The sequence below is a fragment of the Oncorhynchus nerka genome, linkage group LG24 (genome assembly GCF_034236695.1).
Source record: "Oncorhynchus nerka isolate Pitt River linkage group LG24, Oner_Uvic_2.0, whole genome shotgun sequence".
Classification (NCBI taxonomy): Eukaryota; Metazoa; Chordata; class Actinopteri; order Salmoniformes; family Salmonidae; genus Oncorhynchus; species Oncorhynchus nerka.
The window spans coordinates 13491320-13511950 of NC_088419.1; the positions used below are offsets into that span (position 1 = coordinate 13491320).

The following is a 20631-nucleotide window of genomic DNA, read 5'->3' on the forward strand; positions in this document are numbered from 1 at the left end:
CAAGGTATAGGCTTGAATAAGGGACATTCCAAATAAAAGTGCTCTTAAAAAAACAGATATTAACAGATACACCCACTCATTGCCTAGCAGAGAAAAAAAGTAATTGGTTGAAAAAAAAGGGTTTCCTGGATCTTACATCAAATTAGATTTGCAATTTAGGCTCAAGGATGAAACTCATTGATTTGTGCTGATGAGGGTCTTACTTTCTGCCAGATGAGGTGTGTGTGTGTGTGCGTGTGTGTGTGTGTGTGTGTGTTTTGTGCGTGTGTGTGTGTGCTTGTGTGGTGAGAACTATAGCCCATTTATCCCTAATAAGCACATTGTCAACAGATGTTCCATCAGCCCCTAGTTTTACACAACCATATGCAAACCCAATACCTTCCACTTGTGTATGTTGTAAACATGTGTGCATATGACCAGATCTCTTTGTGAAATAGCAGTACATAAATTAGTAGCCTATGTCTGCACTACTGCTCACTCCAACCACTGCACAGCTTAGGTGTGCGACTGAGCGTACCTGTATCTGTGAAAAGTGACATATTCTGTGCACCATAACCTTTTCCATATTCCCTCTGGGATTTCTCTATGAATTTTGGATGGGTGGTCTCCAGGGAGGCAGAGACAGGGGCCACTGGGTTAATGTTGCTGACTGACAGCAGGCCTACGTCAGTCAGTCTCCCCTGGTGACTGTCTCCAATGGCGACAGCCTCCGGCACACATCTGTGCTCCTCTGCGTTTCATCTTCTAGAAAATGGGGGGAGTGAGTGTATCTGTAATATTTTAATGAAAAAATAAGCACACACTGTACATGCTTATTCCTGCAAGTGTGTGAAATGTAGAGGCCTATGTGTACTTGTTGCAGTTTTAGCTCTTTTTTTTGTGAGTGAGTGTGTGAGTGAGTGAGTGAGTGAGTGAGTGAGTGAGTGAGTGAGTGAGTGAGTGAGTGAGTGAGTGAGTGAGTGTGCTCATTCATGTGTAACTAGTGATCTGTGTGTTAGAGTGACAGATGTAACCAGACACTGCAGATTGGCAATCCACTTGTATCCATTTTGGAGCTCAGCAGGTGGCCTCAAAATCTGTTCTGGAACATGGCCGCTATCATGACATCATGACTTCCTCTTTAGAGCTATAGTTAGCCCATCTGTCAATACTCCTGTGACATCATTTCCTGTCTTTACGTAGTTTTTTATGCTTTTGGGATCTTGTGACACAGTAACAAGAGTGTGTGTGTGTGTGTGTGTGTGTGTGCGTGTGCGTGTGCGTGTGTGTGGGTGTGCGTGCGTGCGTGCGTACGTATGTGTGCGTGTGTGTGCGGCAAAATCTCTTGGTGGCCTTTGAGCAGCGGTGTTGGGTAATAAAGTGTCTGGCGCCAACAGCAGCAGCTGGGCACTATAAACTCAGGGGAGGAGGCACTCTGACTCTTTGGCGCTGCCAGGCACTCAATTACAGCCAATTAACCAATGCACACAAGCCAGACACCCTGAAGGTTATTTTGTATTAAAAATAAAAGATCCCAGAAATGTTCCATACGCACCAACGGCTTATTCCTCTCAGATTTTGTGCACACATTTGTTTGCATCCCTATTAGTGTCCTTTGTCAAGACAATCAATCCACCTGGCAGGTGTGGCATATCAATAAGCTGATTAAACAGCATTATCATTATACAGGTGCACCTTCTGCTGGGGACAATAAAGGCCACTCTAAAATGTGCAGTTTTGTCACAAAACACAATGCCACACAGGGCCTCAAGGTTTGAGGGAGCGTGCAATTGTCATGCTGACAGCAGGGATGTCCTCCAGTTGTTGTCAGAAAATGTAATGTTAATTTCTCTACCATAAGCCACCTCCAGCTTCGTTTTAGAGAATTTGGCTTCACAACAGCAGACCACGTGTATGGCGTTGTGTGGGCAAAGGGTTTGCTGATTTCAACGTTGTTGCCCAATGGTGACAGTGGGGTTATGGTATGGGCACGCGTAAGCTACGGACAACAAACTTAATTGCATTTTATCGATGGCAATTTGAATGCACAGAGATACCGTGACGAGATCCTGAGGCCCATTGTTGTGCCATTCATCCGCTACCATCAAATCACCTCATGTTTTAGCATGATAATGCTCTGCCCCATGTCACAAGGATCTGTACACAATTCCTGGAAGCTGAAAATGTCCCAGTTCCTGGATCGACGTGTACGACAGCGTGTTCCAGTTCCCGCCAATATCCAGCAACTTCGCACAGCCATTAAAGGGGAGTGGGACAACATTCCACAGGCCACAATCAACAGCTTGATCAACGCTATGCGAAGGTGAAGCGCTATGCGCTGCATGAAGTAAATGGTCACACGAGATAATGACTGGTTTTCTGATCCAAGCCCTGAACTATTTTTTTAAGGTATCTGTTATCAACAGATACATATCTGTATTCCCAGTTATGTGAAATCCAGAGATTAGGGCCTAATGAATTTATTTTTTGTTCAGTATGTTTTACATTTGTTTTTCATTCATATTATTTCAGCACTTTTGTATGGCTACACAATCTATGTTTCATATCTTACATAAATAAGTGTCGTGTTTGACAGGTTTGAGGTGTTTGACAAGAATGTCCGATTTTAGCAAGGATCGGTGTGTGTGTCTGTCTGTTTGTGTCTCTCTGCGTGTGCGTGAGCGTGTGTGCACGAGCGTGCGTGTGTCCCAAAGTTATTATAGTTTTGTTATTTTTACTTTTTATTTCTATTAGATGTTTATTTGGAATTCAGTTGTCACGTTCTGACCTTAGTTCTTTTGTTATGTCTTTGTTTTAGTATGGTCAGGGCGTGAGTTGGGTGGGTTGTCTATGTTTGTTTTTCTATGATTTGGGATTTCTGTGTTTGGCCTGGTATGGTTCTCAATCAGAGGCAGCTGTCAATCGTTGTCCCTGATTGAGAACCATACTTAGGCAACCTGTTTTCACCCTTGAGTTGTGGGTGATTATTTTCTGTTGAGTGTTTGTATTCTGCACCAGACAGAACTGTTTCGTTTGTTCACTTTGTTGTTTTTGTTCAGTGTTCAATTTCTTTATTAAAATATGGACACTTACCACGCTGCGCATTGGTCATCACCTTCTTCCACCAACAACGGCCGTTACATCAGTTTAGTTTCAGTTGTCAGACCTGATTGGCTAGTATTTACTTCATTTCAAATGTGTAGAAGTATTTATATTTTGTTTTTTATATTATTAAGTTTCAGTTTTAGTTTTAGTGTTAGGGAGAGAACATGTGTGGCTTGGAGACATTATGTTGTCTATGTCTGGGGGACAGCAGTGCATAATGGGATGGGTCAGGTCATAGGTCAGGTTTAAAAGGGCAATCAGCAGTTGCTGCATCCATTGTTTTACTTATAAATTATGTGTACACATTGATTCTTGAAGAATATAACTTATAAATGCCTCATTAGCTTAGTTCGATTGTCGGTCCCCATCAGAATCCAAAATATAAGCTTGCTTTATTCCAATGTTTGTAAATGTGAACAAACACTGCAGCCTCAAAACATGGTTAAAACTATAATCCTTGCAGGTCTGTCTGTTAATGTTAGAGTGGTTGCAATTCTCCATCCCCATCCTTCAGCTTTTTACCAAAACAGTCGCAGAGTGGCTTTGTTATTGTTTAACCTGCTGATTGGTCCTTTAAATGATGAGGTCAAGTGCAATGTGACTTGGATTTAAAAGGAATAGCGCTAACACTGGTGTCAAACGATATGGCGGAAGGCAACTCTTTCTCACCCATGTTCACACCAATCCAATGCTTTTCACCTTAGTAGGACAAGTTAGCTACATAGCCTGTTTTTTCCCTGTTAGCTTGTGATAGTGATGTTGTCTCAGATATCCCAGACCTTGGAGCATTGTAAGCTAGGCAAGCAACTCATCTGTCTAGAGGCTAATAGTGACATCGCCATCTCCTGCCAGCATTTACCCTCCAGATTCAGTAGCTTGAAAACGGCCCGAAAATATTGAATAACGCATTGGAAACCCAATTGGATTTTTGCACAAAATTTAGATAAAAACTAAAACAACATAATTCATGATACGTTTTTTTTTATATATTTGAGTTAGTTAATTTTGGAGTCAAAGATAATAGTTTCATTGTTGTTTAAGTTATAGGTTTGTTAATTCTTTTTTACTTCAGTTTACTCAATCATTTTTTCATTATTTGTTTTCATTTTAATTTCAGTTTTAGTTTACTATAATAACCTAGATGAATACTCTGAAAAATGAGTCTTGATATTCACAACACCTCCAAAGATGCCTTAGAATATCTTTGTCATACAAACCAATACCCAAACTATCTTCACCTTATGGGTCTGCAAGCTGTACTGTGATTCATCCCTTCTGATTTGCCCACAACCAAACAGAATGAGATACAGCCTGAGATAAAGGGTCTTGGTGCCTGGTTCTAATTGGCCACCGTCTGCACATCAAACAGGCCTCTCTCTCTCTTTTCACCCCCAGCCACCTCAACTAGAGGAGATCAGAGAGAGAGAGAAACACACCTTATATATTCACTTTGTATGTTGTCTACCTCACTTGCTTTGGCAATGTTAACACATGTTTCCCATGCCAATAAAGCCCTTGAATTGAAATTGAATTGAATTGAGAGAGAAAGGAAAGAGAGAGAGAGAGAGAGAGAGAGAGAGAGAGAGACATAGAGAGAGAGAGAGAGAGAGAGACACACACACAGAGAGAGAGAGAGAGAGAGAGAGACAGAGAGAGAGAGAGAGAGGCATAATAGTGTTGAAACGCAATGAGTGAGTGTGCATGCACCTTTATCTGTCAATGAGTGAGTGTGCATGCAACTTTATCTGTCAATGAGTGAGTGTGCATGCACCTTTATCTGTCAATGTGTGTGCATGCACCTTTATCTGTCAATGAGTGAGTGTGCATGCACCTTTATCTGTCAATGAGTGAGTGTGCATGCACCTTTATCTGTCAATGAGTGAGTGTGCATGCACCTTTATCTGCCCATGTGTGTGCATGCACCTTTATCTGTCAATGTGTGTGCATGCACCTTTATCTGTCAATGTGTGTGCATGCACCTTTATCTGTCAATGAGTGAGTGTGCATGCACCTTTATCTGTCAATGAGTGAGTGTGCATGCACCTTTATCTGTCAATGAGTGAGTGTGCATGCACCTTTATCTGCCCATGTGTGTGCATGCACCTTTATCTGTCAATGCGTGTGCATGCACCTTTATCTGTCAATGTGTGTGCATGCACCTTTATCTGTCAATGTGTGTGCATGCACCTTTATCTGTCAATGTGTGTGCATGCACCTTTATCTGTCAATGTGTGTGCATGCACCTTTATCTGTCAATGTGTGTGCATGCACCTTTATCTGTCAATGCGTGTGCATGCACCTTTATCTGTCAATGCGTGTGCATGCACCTTTATCTGCATGCACCTTTATCTGTCAATGCGTGTGCATGCACCTTTATCTGTCAATGCGTGTGCATGCACCTTTATCTGTCAATGCGTGTGCATGCACCTTTATCTGTCAATGCGTGTGCATGCACCTTTATCTGTCAATGCGTGTGCATGCACCTTTATCTGTCAATGCGTGTGCATGCACCTTTATCTGTCAATGCGTGTGCATGCACCTTTATCTGTCAATGCGTGTGCATGCACCTTTATCTGTCAATGCGTGTGCATGCACCTTTATCTGTCAATGCGTGTGCATGCACCTTTATCTGTCAATGTGTGTTCATGCACCTTTATCTGTCAATGTGTGTGCATGCACCTTTATCTGTCAATGTGTGTGCATGCACCTTTATCTGTCAATGTGTGTGCATGCACCTTTATCTGTCAATGAGTGAGCATGCACCTTTATCTGTCAATGAGTGAGTGTGCATGCACCTTTATCTGTCAATGAGTGAGTGTGCATGCACCTTTATCTGTCAATGAGTGAGTGTGCATGCACCTTTATCTGTCAATGAGTGAGTGTGCATGCACCTTTATCTGTCAATGTGTGTGCATGCACCTTTATCTGTCAATGTGTGTGCATGCACCTTTATCTGTCAATGTGTGTGCATGCACCTTTATCTGTCAATGTGTGTGCATGCACCTTTATCTGTCAATGCGTGTGTATGCACCTTTAACTGTCAATGTGTGTGCGTGCACAAATGTGTGTGTATACCTGTATCTGGGGGAGAGTGGGACATGAGACAGACACCAACACAGCCCTGAAAGGGGGCAGGTACTGCTCCACGTAAAATGTGACACACCGTGGTCACTGTCAGGTTTAGCACGTGCCCTGGTAACCCCCCCCCCCTGATATATCTAGTAGTTTTCAATGAAATCCCTTATTCATTTAAACGTGGTTTCATATGATTTTTCCTCATCTCGTGTATACATCTTGTTATCTATTATGTACAAAATGACATTTGAGGAAATCTTCTTAACACTGCCCTGTTTTTGTCCTACACAAGAGCACAAATAGAAGTATATCTCATACGAATCATACAAATATTAATCCTATTTGGATGATATACTGTACATTTACTGAACTGTACACTGTACGCACACACATACATACTGTATATACAGTGCCTTCAGAAAGTATTCAGATCCCTTGACCTTTTTACACATTTTATTACGTTACAGCTTTATTCTAAAATGTATTAAATTGTTTTTGTCCCTCATCAATCTATACACAATACCACATAATGACAAAGCAAAAACTTTTTTTAAATTACAAATAAAAACGGAAATATCACATTTACATAAGTATTCTGACCATTTATTCAGTACTTTGTGGAAACACCTTTGGCAGCGATTACAGCATCAAGTCATCTTGGGTATGATGCTACAAACTTGGCACACCTGTATTTGGGGAGTTACTCCCATTCTTCTCTGCAGAACCTCACATACTCTATCAGGTAGGATGTGGAGCATCGCTGCACAGCTATTTTCAGGTCTCTCCAGAGATCGATTGGGTTCAAGTCTGGGTTCTTGCTGGGCCACTCCAGGACATTCAGAGACTTTTCCCGAAGCCACTCCTGCGTTGTCTTGGCTGTGTGCTTAAGGTCGTTGTCCTGTTGGAAGGTGAACCTTCGCCTCAGTCTGAGGTCCTGAGCTCTCTGAAGCAGGTTTTTTATCAAGTATCTCTCTGTACTTTGCTCCGTTCTTCTTTGCCTCGATCCTGACTAGTCTCCTAGTCCCTGCCACTAAAAAAAGATCCCCACAGCATGATGCTGCCACCACCATTCTTCACCCTAGGGATGATGCCAGGTTTCCTCCAGACGTAATGCTTGGCATTTAGGCCAAATAGTTCAATCTTGGTTTCATCAGACCAGAGAATCTTAAGATGTCTTTGGGAAACTCCAAGCGGGCTGTCATGTCCATTTTACTGACGAGTGGCTTCCGTCTGGCCACTCTACCATAAAGGCCTGATTGGTGGAGTGCAGCAAAGATGGTTGTCCTTCTGGAAGTTTCTCCCATCTCCACAGAGGAACGCTAGAACTCTGTCAGACCATCGGGTTCTTGGTCACCTCCCTGACAAAGGCCATTCTCCCCCGATTGCTCAGTTTGGCCAGGCGGCCAGCTCTAGGAAGAGTCTTGGTGGTTCCAAATTTGATGGAGGCCACTGTGTTGTTGGGGACTTCCTTCAATGTTGCAGAAATGTTTTTGTACCCTTCCCAAGATCTGTGCCTCGACACATCCTGTCTCGGAGCTCTATAGAAAATGTTTTCGACCTCATGGCTTGTTTTTTGCTCTGACATGCACTGTCAACATTGGGACCTTATATAGACAGATGTTTGCCTCTCCAAATCATGTCCAGTCAATTTAATTTACCGCAGGTGGACTCCTGGATGATCAATCTCAAGGATGATCAATGGAAACAGAATGCACCTGAGCTCAATTTCGAGTCTCATAGGAAAGGGTCTGAATACTTATGTAAATAAGGTATGTCTGTTTTTATATATTTTTTTATACATTTGCTAAAATAATTATGAGGGTATTGTGTGTAGATTGCTGAGGATTTTTTATTTATTTTAATCAATTTTATAATAAGGCTGTAATGTAACAAAATATGGAAAAAGTAAAGGGGTCTGAATACTTTCCGAAGGTACTGAATATATACAGTACAAGTCAAAAGTTTGGACACATACTCATTCAAGTGTTATTCTTAATTTTTTTACAATTTTCTACATTTTAGAATAATAGTGAATACATCATCTATGAAATAACACATATGGAATCATGTAGTTAACAAAAAAGTGTTCAACAAATCAAAATATATTGTTTTTTCTTCAAAGTAGCCACCCTTTGCCTTGATGATAACTTTACACACTCTGGCATTCTCTCAATTCTCAATTAGGTTGAGGTCGGGTGATTGGAGGCCAGGTCAAATAGCCCTTACAGAGTCACAAAGACACATCAGCTGGAACCAAAAATCTCAAATTTGAACTCATCAGACCAAAGGACAAATTTCCACCAGTCTAATGTCCATCGTGTTTCTTGGCCCAAGTAAGTCTCTTCTTCTTACTGGTGTCCATTAGTGTGATTTCTTTGCAGCAATTCGATCATAAAGGCCTGATTCACACAGTAACCTCTGAACAGTTGATGTTAAGATGTGTCTGTTACTTGAAGCATTTGGGCTGCAATTTCTGAGGCTGGTAACTGTAATGAACTTATCCTCTGCAGCAGAGGTAACTCTGAGTCTTCCTTTCCTGTGGCGGTCCTCATGAGAGTCAGTTTCATCATAGCGCTTGATGGTTTTTGCGACTGCATTTGAAGAAACTTTCAAAGTTCTTGACTTTTCCGGATTGACTGACCTTCACGTCTTAAAGTAATGATGGACTGTTGTTTCTCTTTGCTTATTTAAGCTTTTCTTGCTATAATATGGACTTGGTCTTTTACCAAATTGGGCTATCTTATGTATACCTACCTTGTAACATAACACAACTGATTGACTCAAACGCATTAAGAAGGAAAGAAATTCCACAAATGAACTTTTAACAAGACACACCTGTTAATTGATCAATGCATTCCAGGTGACTACCTCATGAAGCTGGTTGAGAGAATGTCCAAGAGTATGTAAAGCTTTCATCAAGGCAAACAGTGGATACTTTTTTGTGGTTACTAATTTCACAGTTTTCACTATTATTGTGCAATGTAGAAAATAGTTTCAAAAAGAAGAAGAAAGAGGCTATGTGTGTAGGTTGTATGACACAAATCGAATCAAATCAAAGTTGGTCACGTACGCCGAATACAGTGAAATGCTTACTTACAGGCTCTAACCAATCGTGGGAAAAAAGGTGTGTGTGTGTGTGTGTGTGTGTGTGTGCGTGTGCGTGTGCGTGTGCGTGTGTGTGTGTGTGTGTGTGTAGGTATGTAAAGAAATGAAACAGTAAAAAAATATTTGAAAATAAGAGTAGCAAGGCTATATACAGACACCGGTTAGTCAGTCAGAATTATAGGAGAATTATATTTATATTAAATATTTTGTTAGTTTGTCTTTACTGTGAGTACTACATTCTGTTGTTAATGTTATTCATTTTCTTTGTAAAGTAGTTTTAACGAATCACAAACATTCCCCGTAAATACCTCTAGAGGTCAGTATTGGTCAAGATATGCTGTCATTGATCAGCGAGAATACAATTTACACAATTTCAAATACTGTGCAATCCCTGATTCATGTTTGTTTCAGTAAAACGATAGATCTATTTACATGTAGGGAATGAACTAGATCATTTTAAAGAGACAGATATATGACTCTAATAGGAAAAGGGCGGGATATAATGCACTTCCCCCTCTGACACTGCCAAAACAAGAGGAATACATTTGTTCGGCTACCTCTGATCGGATCGGTGTGTGACTGAGTGTACCTGTATTTGGCATGTGTAGCCTTTGGCTATGTAGATAAGCAGGCCTCAGCGATCATGCTTATGGTGCATTTTAACCCTTCTGTTTTGACACTACAAGATCGAAGTAATCCATTTTCTAAAAATGGAGCTTGATTGATTTTGTATGATTTTACTTAACAAAAATGAATGCTTTTAAACCAAACCCAGCACAGTTGCAGTGACAGTTTCAGTCTGGTCGGGGGAAGATCCTCTCCCCCTTGTTTGATGAGAAGCTGCGGGGTTGGGATCGAGTACAGGCCTGTTACCCTGTTTTCCCTGTATTCTGATGTATGATACACCTGCCAAGTATTTTACATTCCTCAAACGTTATTCATCAAATGACATCATCCTTAGAAAAACCAGAGTATGTATACATTAAGCAATGCCTTGGAGGCAGTTTTTAGTGCAGAGCAGTACTTTATTTTCCTAGTTGTAATACAATGTTGTTAGTTCAAGATGTTTTAAGGATTTGAGATGTTATGGTGCACAGTTGGCAGCATTCATTTCCCAATGTACTTTACAAATGTGGAGACAATTTGGTATTGTTACATTGACAATGGACACACTGTTGGAACAGATTCAAATGAAAGGCTGACATTAACTCATGTTTTGGGAGTTATATATAATTTAAGGAAACATCTTTGTTGACATCAAAACATTTCCCATCATTTTTTCTCTGCTTTAGATCAACAATATTACACAGCATGTCCCCGCTAAGGTTTACAGACTGTCCTCAAAAACAACATGACCACTTACTAGACATGAAGCCACGCTTACACATCCACCAATGCATCTTTCTGCTGTATAGTGTAAACATGTGTGTACGATGCGGTGAAGACAGGCCCTAAGCAAGACATGTATGTAATCATCATAACCAACCACGGTATTCACATTTCACTTTAACTGTGGAATTACAATACAATGTGATTTATGTTGCACAGGGAAATTATTTAGGGCATTAGAATTAGGTGTGTATTCTTAAACCAATGAAGCCTATTCCTCTTAAATAATTAGGTGTGTATTCTTAAACCAATGAAGCCTATTCCTCTTAAATAATTAGGTGTGTATTCTTAAACCAATGAAGCCTATTCCTCTTAAATAATTAGGTTTGTATTCTTAAACCAATGAAGCCTATTCCTCTTTAAATAATTAGGGTGTATTCTTAAACCAATGAAGCCTATTCCTCTTTAAATAATTAGGTGTGTATTCTTAAACCAATGAAGCCTATTCCTCTTAAATAATTAGGTGTGTATTCTTTAAATAATTATGAAACCTATTCCTCTTAAATAATTAGGTGTGTATTCTTAAACCAATTAGGGGTGTATTCTTAAACCTATTCCTCTTAAATAATTAGGTGTATTCTTAAACCAATGAAGCCTATTCCTCTTTAAATAATTAGGTGTGTATTCTTAAACCAATGAAGCCTATTCCTCTTAAATAATTAGGTACATGCATTCAATAATATGATTATTGTGATTGCTCTCATTACTATAATAGCTTGATTAAAACATTCACATGCTTTGCAAGAAGATCGATTTCCCTTATAATCCGGTTAACATGGACAGCTGTTACCTACCTGATGAGGCTTTGAAAAATGCAGAAAATACCATATCAACTTAAACGTTTTATCACAGTGATCATATCATTTTTGGGAAGCCTATTTGATTCTGAGTTTAGACATATAAGGTTTGCATCTGAAAATAATTTCTATAATGCATATTTTCCAAACTCACTTCACTCGTGCCGAAGAGGGAGGATTGCACTGCTGGTGAGAGCAGATCAAATACACAGCAGGAACTCCGATGAAGGTGTCCTAATTATTCAAAAGATTGCAAAAAAAAATCTCAGTGTTTTAATCGGTTTATGCTTACGTCGCTTATGACCTTACAGCGATTAAGATAATCAGAGTAAGTAAGGAAGTAATATTGAATTATAAGTATGCATGTAAAACATACTCATTGTCTAGAATATGGGTTATATTCTTCATATCCTACATTCTGTTCTATAATGCAATTGTGAGAAAAAGGTGTAATTGTTCTAATCAACACACCTGTGACATTGCTCTTTTGGGACCTCCTCACTCATCCAAGCCCTTCTTGCCGGACCCGTCCCGGGTCTTGGCCCGGAGTTTGTTCACCTGGGACTCGGCGATGTCTGCTCGCTCTTCAGCCTCCTCCAGCTCATGCTGCAGCTTGCGGAACTTGGCCAGGTTGGCATTGGTCTGTTCCTCTGCCTCCTCGGAGGCGCGCTTGTAGGACTTCACCTTCAGCTGCAGCTTGTCCACCAGGTCCTGGATGCGAGCCATGTTCTTGCGATCCTCCGTCGTCTGGTAGGTGAGCTCCTTGATGCGCCGCTCGTACTTGCGCACCCCCTTGATTGACTCTGTGCCCCTCTTCTGCTCCGCCTCCAGCTCGCTCTCCAACTCCTTGATGCGTAACTCCAGCTTTTGGAGCTGCTTCTTCCCACCCTTCATTGCGATTTGTTCTGCCTCATCCAAACGGTGCTGCAGGTCCTTAATGGTCTGCTCCATATTCTTCTTCATACGCTCCAGGTGGGCGCTAGTGTCTTGCTCCTTCTTCAGCTCCTCGGCCATCATGGCTGCATCGGTGATGGCCTTCTTGGCCTTGTCTTCAGCATTGCGGTTTTCCTGTACAGCTTCCTCCACCTCGGTCTGCAGTTGGAGAAGATCAGCCTCTTGTTTCTTCTTCTGGTTGATAAGGCCTGTGTTTTGAGAGTGCAGGAGCTGCATGCGCTCTGTGGCTTCAGTGAGCTCCTGTTCGGCCAGCTTGCGGCAACGCTCTGTCTGCTCAAGAACACCCCGAAGTTCCTCCAGCTCTGCTTGGAACAGATTGTTCCTGCGCTCCAAGAGAGCAATGTTCTCCTTCAGGTCTTCATTCCCGTGTGTAGAGTCATCCAGCTGCAGCTGGGTATCCTTCAGATATGACTGGCTAATCTTAAGCTGCTTTTGGGCATCAGCCGCCTGTCTGTTGGCTTGGCTAAGCTGGATCTCCATCTCGTTGAGGTCGCCCTCCATCTTCTTCTTGACTCTCAGGGCCTCGTTGCGGCTCCTGGTCTCAGACTCGAGGGAGGTCTGCAGTGACTCCACCATGCGCTGGTAATTCCTCTTGACCTGTTCCATTTCCTCATCTTTCTCGGCCAGCTTGCGCTCAATATCCGCCTTCACCTGGTTGAACTCCAGCTGTGCCCGAAGGATTTTGCCCTCTTCGTGCTCCAGGGAACCTTCTGCCTCCTCAAGTGCTGACTGGAGCTCTGCTTTCTCTTGCTCCAGCTGCTTCCGAAGTTTCTCCAATTCATGGGCGCTTTTCCCTCCCTCACCAAGTTGACCAGTAAGGTCAGAGATCTCCTCCTGCAGGTTCTTGTTCTCCCTTTGAATGGTCTCCAGGTGATCCAAGGACTCCTCATAGGCATTCTTCAATTTGAAGAGCTCAGTGCTGAGAGACCGAGCCTCCTTCTGGGAACCCTCGAGCTCACACTGTGACTCCTCATACTTCTGCTTCCACTCAGCCATGACTTTGTCAAAGGTTCTCTGCTTCTTGTCCAGAGCTGCAGATGCTGCATTAGATCTTTCAAGATCCAACATCAGGTCCTCAATTTCATTTTGTAGGCGACTCTTGGTCTTTTCGAGAGAGGAACACTTTGCGTTCACAGCCTCCACAGCCTCCTCTGCTTCTTGCAGTCTTTGGACTAACTTCTTTTTAGCTTCCTCCAGCTCCTCAGTTTTCTGGATTCCATCAGTCTCATACCTTGCCCTCCATGTGGACACTTCAGTGTTGGCCTTGGATAGTGCCCTCTGCAGCTCTGCCTTGGCCTCCTGCTCCTCCTCAAACTGTTCTCTGAGCAGGTCACAGTCATGACGGGAAGACTGCACGGCATGGGCCAGTGAATTCTTTGCCTTGACCTCCTCCTCGAGCTGCCTGCGCATATCCTCCACCTGCTGGGTGTAGGAGCTCTTGCCCCTGGTGAGTTGTGAAATCAGGCACTCTTTCTCCTCCAACTGACGTCCCAACTCTCCATTTTCAGTGAGCAGCCTGGCCCTCTGTGAGGAGAAGTCATTGAGGGACCTCTGGGCCTCCTCATACTTGGTCTTGTTCTCATTCATATTGTCTTCCATTGATCGGCACATCTTCTCCATGTTGGATTTGGCCTTCACCACACTCTCCATATTTGAGGACAGGTCATCTAGCTCCAGCTTCAGCTCACTCTTCTCTTTCTCTAGCTTCTGCTTGACACGCTGGAGGTTGTCGATTTGCTCACCCAGTTCGGCCACACTGTCCGCATGCTTCTTCCTCAAGGATGCAGCAGTAGCCTCATGTTGAAGCGTGGATTCCTCCAGGTCCCTGCGAAGTTTCAGAAATTCGTTCTCCCTCTTCTTGTTGAGCTCCACCTGGGCAGATGTGGCCCCTCCTGCTTCCTCCAAACGCTCACTTATGTCCTCTAGTTCGCGGGAGAGATCAGATCGCTGCTTCTCCACTTTGGCTCGGGCTGCTCGCTCAGCGTCCAACTCCTCTTCAAGCTCTTCGATTCGTGCCTGGCTTTCCTTCAGTTTCTTCTGGAGCTGAACTCCAGCCACCTGCTCATCCTCAATCTTTACAGTCAGGCTGCTCATCTCAAAGTCTTTCTTCTTGAGTTTCTCATCTAGCTGTTGTTTGTCATTCTCCAAATCCATCAAATTCTCTTGGTTCAGTTTTAGGTCTCCTTCAAGCTTTCTCTTGGAGCGCTCAAGCTCCATTCTGACTTTCTTTTCGTGTTCCAGGGAGCCCTCAAGGTCATCCACCTGTTGCTCCAGCTTAGCTTTAGCTTTGGTCAAGGTGTTGGCTTTGTCCTCCTCACTCTGTAGGTCATCGAGTGTCTGCTGATGAGCCTCCTGCAGTGCCTTCTTCTCTTTGGTCAGCTTCATAATGTTTTCATCCTGGGAAGCCATCTCCTCTGTGAGGTTCTTCACCTTGTTCTCTGTGGCATGTTTCTCTTTCTCAACCTTGGCTAATGTCAGCTCAAGGTCATCTATATCTTTCTTCAACTCAGAGCATTCATCCTCCAGCTTGCGTTTCTTTGCTGTGAGATCTGCATTCATCTCCTCTTCATCCTCCATACGTTCTGTCAGTTCTTTCACTTTTGCTTCCATTTGGATCTTACTTTTTATGAGCTGCTCACAGCGCTCTTCAGCATCTGTTAGTGTGTCCTGCTCAGACTGGCATTGTAGGAGCAGGTCGTTCTTCTCTTGGAGAATACTCACCACTTTCTCCTCGAGCTCCTTCCGTCTTGCTTCTGATTTCTCAAAGGCCTCTTTGAGCTTAGTGAACTCGTCCTTTATGTTTGCCATCTCCTTGTCAGACTCAGCACTCTTCAGCAGTGGCTTGATTTTGAAGAACATCTTCATCCAGGGCCAGTTCTTAACCCCTAAGAAGGCGCGAAGGTTCCACTGGATGACCATTAGAGCATCCCTGCGTTCCACAAGCTTCTGGTACTCTGCCCTCATGAGTATGGCTCTTGCGTTGGCCTGGATCATTGTAATGATGCGGGAGAGTTGTTCATCTCGCATCTCCTCCAACGTACCCAGCAAGCCTGCTTTGAAGAAGACCTTGGTGTTGCCAAACCGGTACTGAGTGTGGTCAATGTCCAATGATCCCAGCAGCTTTTCAGCGGCTTTCTTGGAGTCAATAAACTGGCCCTCAGGAATGACGGATGCATTCAGGATTCTATATCTCTGTTTGAAGTCGCCATAGAGGACTCTGTTTGGGAAGCCCTTTCTGCAGATTCGAATGCCCTCCAGCACACCGTTACAGCGAAGCTGGTGCATCACAAGGCAGTTGTCCATGGTCCCTGGCGTTTTGCTCTCATTTGGGATCAAGCAGCGGACAAAGTGGGGATGGGTGGTTTTCAGGGTGCTCATCAGCTTGTTTAGGTTTTCCCTGTGAAGTGCAGATACAGTCTGGAAAGCAGACCCTTTCTTTTTGCCTCCTTTTCCACCAGCTTTGTCACCTCCCTCCGTTGCTATGATGACGAAAAGATGACTCAACAGCTTGAGGGAGGATTTTGCATAAAGACCACACACTGTTTCATTCAATGGATCTTTGTTCTTCACCAGCCAGCCAGAAATATTGTAATCAACAGTGCCAGCATAGTGGAGCAGGGCAAAGTGTGCCTCTGCCTTGCCCTTACCTGGAATTGGCTTCTGAAACATTCTATTCTTGCCCAAATGGTTGTCATATAGCTTAGCCTTAAAGGTCTGGTCACTGGCCTTGGGGAACATGCACTCTTCCTCTAGAATTGACATGATCCCAAGTGGCTTTTCAATGAGGTCAATGCAAGCTTGCAAGTCCATCCCAAAGTCGATGAACTCCCAGTCAATGCCCTCCTTTTTGTACTCCTCTTGCTCGAGCACAAACATGTGATGATTGAAAAACTGTTGCAGTCTCTCATTTGTGAAGTTGATGCAGAGCTGTTCAAAGGTGTTGAAATCAAAGATCTCAAATCCAGCAATGTCCAGTACGCCTATGAAATGCTGGCGTGCCTGTTTTGTGTCAAGGGAGTGGTTGATTCTCACCACCATCCAGTTGAACATCTTTTCATACACTGACTTAGCCAATGCACCGAGGGAATAGTAGACCTGATCTACACCTTGACCTTTGGTGACATACTCATTGCCAACCTTGACTCTGGGATGACAAAGTCCTTTAATCAGATCTGCAGAGTTGATCCCCATTAGGTAAGCTGACTTGTCAGCAGCCTCTGTACCGTCAGGCTCTGCCTGCTCCTCCCGCTGCTTTTGTTTGAACCTCATGTTGCCGTAGTGCATTATGGCACCTGTCAACTTGTAGACCCCCTGTTTTTCCTCTGCAGTAAAGCCGAGCACATCGAAGGCACTATCAGTGGCCATCAGTTCCTCAGAATCATTGATGGATGCTACTGTTACTTCTCCTTGGGAGATGTAGGAGTAGTCATATGGATTGTTGGTGATTAACAGCAAGTCCAAGAGCTCTGGCTTTTGATTGGACAATATCTGGAAGAAAATATGGTAGTTCCTCTCAGCTTTGAGCTGAAAGGTGATACGGGACTTCTCAAGAAGGTAAGTCTCTACGTCGGCAGAGGACAGTTTCCCACTGGTCCCAAAGTGAATACGGATGAATTTGCCGAAACGTGATGAGTTGTCATTTCTCAGTGTTTTGGCATTACCGAAAGCCTCCAGTGCAGGGTTAGCCTGGATGATTTGATCTTCCAGGGTGCCCTTGCTTGGATCCCTCTTAACGCCACTAACTGCTGCAATGCTGGCAAAGTACTGGATGACTCTCTTGGTGTTGACAGTCTTTCCAGCACCGGATTCTCCGGTGATAAGAACAGACTGGTTCTCCCGATCAGTAAGCATATACTGGTAGGCGTTATCTGAGATGGAGAAGATGTGAGGGGGGGCTTCAGTCCTCTTCTTCCCCCTGTAGGCAGACACCACCTCAGAGTCATAGACAGGAAGCCACTTGTATGGGTTCACTGTCACACAGAACAGCCCTGAGTAGGTGTAGATCATCCAGGCTGCGTAACGCTCTTTGAGGTTAAACAGAACAGCTGGCTCATGGAGGAAGGTGAACATGGCCATGTCTTCGATTTTATCGTATTTTGGCGGGTTCTGGGGATGGACGTCCACCTCCTTGACGGTCACGATAGTCTGGTCCTCCCTCTTTACGATCACCTTTCCCCCCTCTTTGCTTTGGATCTGCCCCTTGACATATTCCACTTTGTCATCAACCACAAAGCACTCAGTCTTGATGTCAAAAGCCCTGGTCTGGGCTTCCAGGCGCTCCTTGTCTGACTTCCTCAGAAAGTGAGCAGCCTTCCCAAACTCGGCCATGAGAGCATCACCCATTGTTGCTGTTGGAGGTCCACAGACAAAGAGATAATCAGTTGGGGTGAACACAGAGCAAAGATCTTGTTGCTGTTGACTCTGTGGGTAACTGCGAGCTCATCTCTGCTGTCTGATCTTTATAAAGGGGAACCGAAGGCCAAATTAGGATGTAGCTGGTGGCATGACAAAAAAAAGAACCCAATTTTAACTGAGAAGTGCCTTGGGGGCAGTTTCCAAGACCTTTAGCTGTTAGTATCCATTTTAGGGAAAGTGACATGTCTCTGCTTATCTCCTGCTTTCACCCTCCTTGAAATACATTCCACACAGCTCTGCCTAATAGACTTACCCTGAATGTTTACTGTAGCTCTTTAGTATTGGGTGTCCATTCATATTTGTTTTTATGAACCGTATTATACAAGAGAAGTACACACAATTGGACAATTTTGAGAGATCATAACTGACAGTAGATATTGCTGTGTTCAGCTGAATAGTCGTGACATGGTGGTTTGGCTGAATTGGTTCCTTATCTGCGGTCGGCTGCTTGCCACGGTCCCTATCTAAGAGATGACATAGACACCTCTCACAGCTCTCACAAAACAAGCTGTCTCGGCTCATCTCCACTCAACAATGCCCTTCAAATAGCACAGCACACAAAGGCACTCTGGCCTTTTTAGTGGGGTGTTTCACTGATTCAGGTCTGCACATAAGTCGTATATGGATTCTCAAAATGTGTAGAGGTTATTTTGTTACATTATACTGTATATGGCTGTCTGGTAGTTACAATTACATGGTAAAAGGTAATTGTATCATAACAACCAAATTATTGATATTTTGTTTGTTTGTGATGAATTAAAGGCCCAGTGCAGTCAAAAACTTGATTGTTCTATGTTTTATTTCCACTCTATGAGGTTGGAATAATAGTGATATTGTGAAAATTATGATAATGCCCTTTTAGTGTAAGAGCTGTTTGAAAAGACAGCGTGAACTTTCAGCCTGTTTTGGTGGGATGGAGTTCTGGCCTGCCTGGTGTCATCAACAGGCGATGAAATAGTTCCCTAACCTCTCTGCCAATAACAGCTAGTTTTCCCCTCCCCACTCAGACCACTCCCAGACAGTCATAGCAAAACTCTTGCTTAAGAAATTGCTCTTTGCTAAGAAGATATTTTTATTCATTTCTAACCATTTTAATTTAAAACGGGTACTTAATTGTTACACAGAAAGGATTTAATATTCAGATAAGAATGGCTACATTGGACCTTTAAAACAAGCATCATTACACAGGACTTGGTACAGCCACAAATGATGTTTAGGTCTTTAAAAAATATTTTTTGTCTTTTTCTTTACAGATGTCACATTTTAGATGACGATACATACCACTGCCTCTCTAAAACAACTATGCTAAAGTGTATGTATTTTGAAAAGTAATGGGATTGAACAACACTGAACAAAAATATATACATGCAACATGTAAAGTGTTGGTCCCATGTTTCAAGGGCTGAAATAAAAAAATCCTAGAAATGTTCCATACGCACAAAAAGCTGATTTCTCTCAAATGTTGTGCACAAACTTGTTTACATTCCTGTTAGTGAGCATTTATTCTTTGCCAAGATAATCCATCCACTTGACAGGTGTGGCATATCAAGAAGCTGAACATCATGATCATTACACAGGTGCACCTTGTGCTGGGGATAATAAAAGGCCACTCTAAAATGTGCAGTTTTGTCACACAAATACAATGCCACAGATGTCTCAAGTTTGGAGGTAGCGTGCAATTGGCATGCTGACTACAGGAATGTCCACCAGAGCTGTTTCCAGAGAATTTAATGTTAATTTCTCTACCATAAGTCTCCTCCAATTTCGTTTTAGAGAATTTGTCAGTACGTCCAATCGGCCTCACAGATGTATCACCCATTGAGCATGTGTGAGATGCTCTGGATCTACGTGTATTACAGACAGCGTGTTCCAGGTCCAACCTACTGGCAATTCTGATCCAAGCCCCTACCTTTTTCTTAAGGTATCTGTGACCAACAGATGCATGTCTGTATTCCTAGTCATGTGAAATCCTAATGAATGTATTTCCATTAACTGATTTCCTTATATGAACTGTAACTTAGTAAAGTCATTGAAATTCTTGCATGTTGCGTTTATATCTTTCTTCAGTATATGCGTATACTCCACAATTCTGAACATAGATGTTTACTATATAAACCACAACTCTGAACATAGATGTTTACTATATAATCCACAACTCTGAACAGATTAACCCTATATTCTTGCTGCCACAATTGGAGTTGAGCTATGTTGCTATGCCTAATTATAGAAACTGAGAACATGCATTGCCTTAAATTCTCAATGACTCTTGAAGAGTATGTTGATAAGAAGGCCTATCATCACAAAGTGCCCCACTAGCCTGCCATGTGTCACTCCAGCACACTTTCAAGCACTCTCCGTCCTTAATTCCGAGATAAGTTTTACAGAGCGTCACACACAGGGCTTTTGAAACCGCTTCGCTATAGCATTTCTCTTCTTAAGACTGCATGAAGAAGTCCTGTGCATTTGATATAATCTAAATGTCCATGTAGAGCCTAAATTCATATTTCACAGTTGAATTGATTCAAATGAAATTATGATTTTTCAGGACATGGACAAACTGTTCCACTGTTTTCCACTGTTTCTGACTTTAGAAAACGTTGAACAACTTCTATTCTTTAGTGGCTGTCAGGGACATAAAAAAAGCATTGCCTGCCATTTGCCAGATCTATTAACAGCAGTGTAGGTATGTAAAATTCCTGGTAATTTACCCAAGTTATTTAGGATTTTTTTTTTTTAATGATTGTAATTTAAAGGTAATTTTGGAAATCTAAATGTATTCATATTTTCTTCATATCTGTTTCCACGATGTCCA

The 20631-nt window shown here is 42.7% G+C and overlaps 1 protein-coding gene across 1 annotated transcript; it reads right to left on the reverse strand.

Annotated features, from left to right (window-relative positions):
* Positions 1-11227: 11227 nt before the first annotated feature.
* myh6 (myosin, heavy chain 6, cardiac muscle, alpha) lies at positions 11228-17824 on the reverse strand. The gene is made up of 2 exons (XM_065008638.1): positions 11922-17824; positions 11228-11684 (listed from the first exon to the last, which is right to left on the reverse strand). Exon 1 carries the CDS (start codon positions 17745-17747, stop codon positions 11949-11951), a length of 5799 nt encoding a protein of 1932 aa, XP_064864710.1. The 5' UTR covers positions 17748-17824; the 3' UTR covers positions 11228-11684; positions 11922-11948.
* Positions 17825-20631: the final 2807 nt, after the last annotated feature.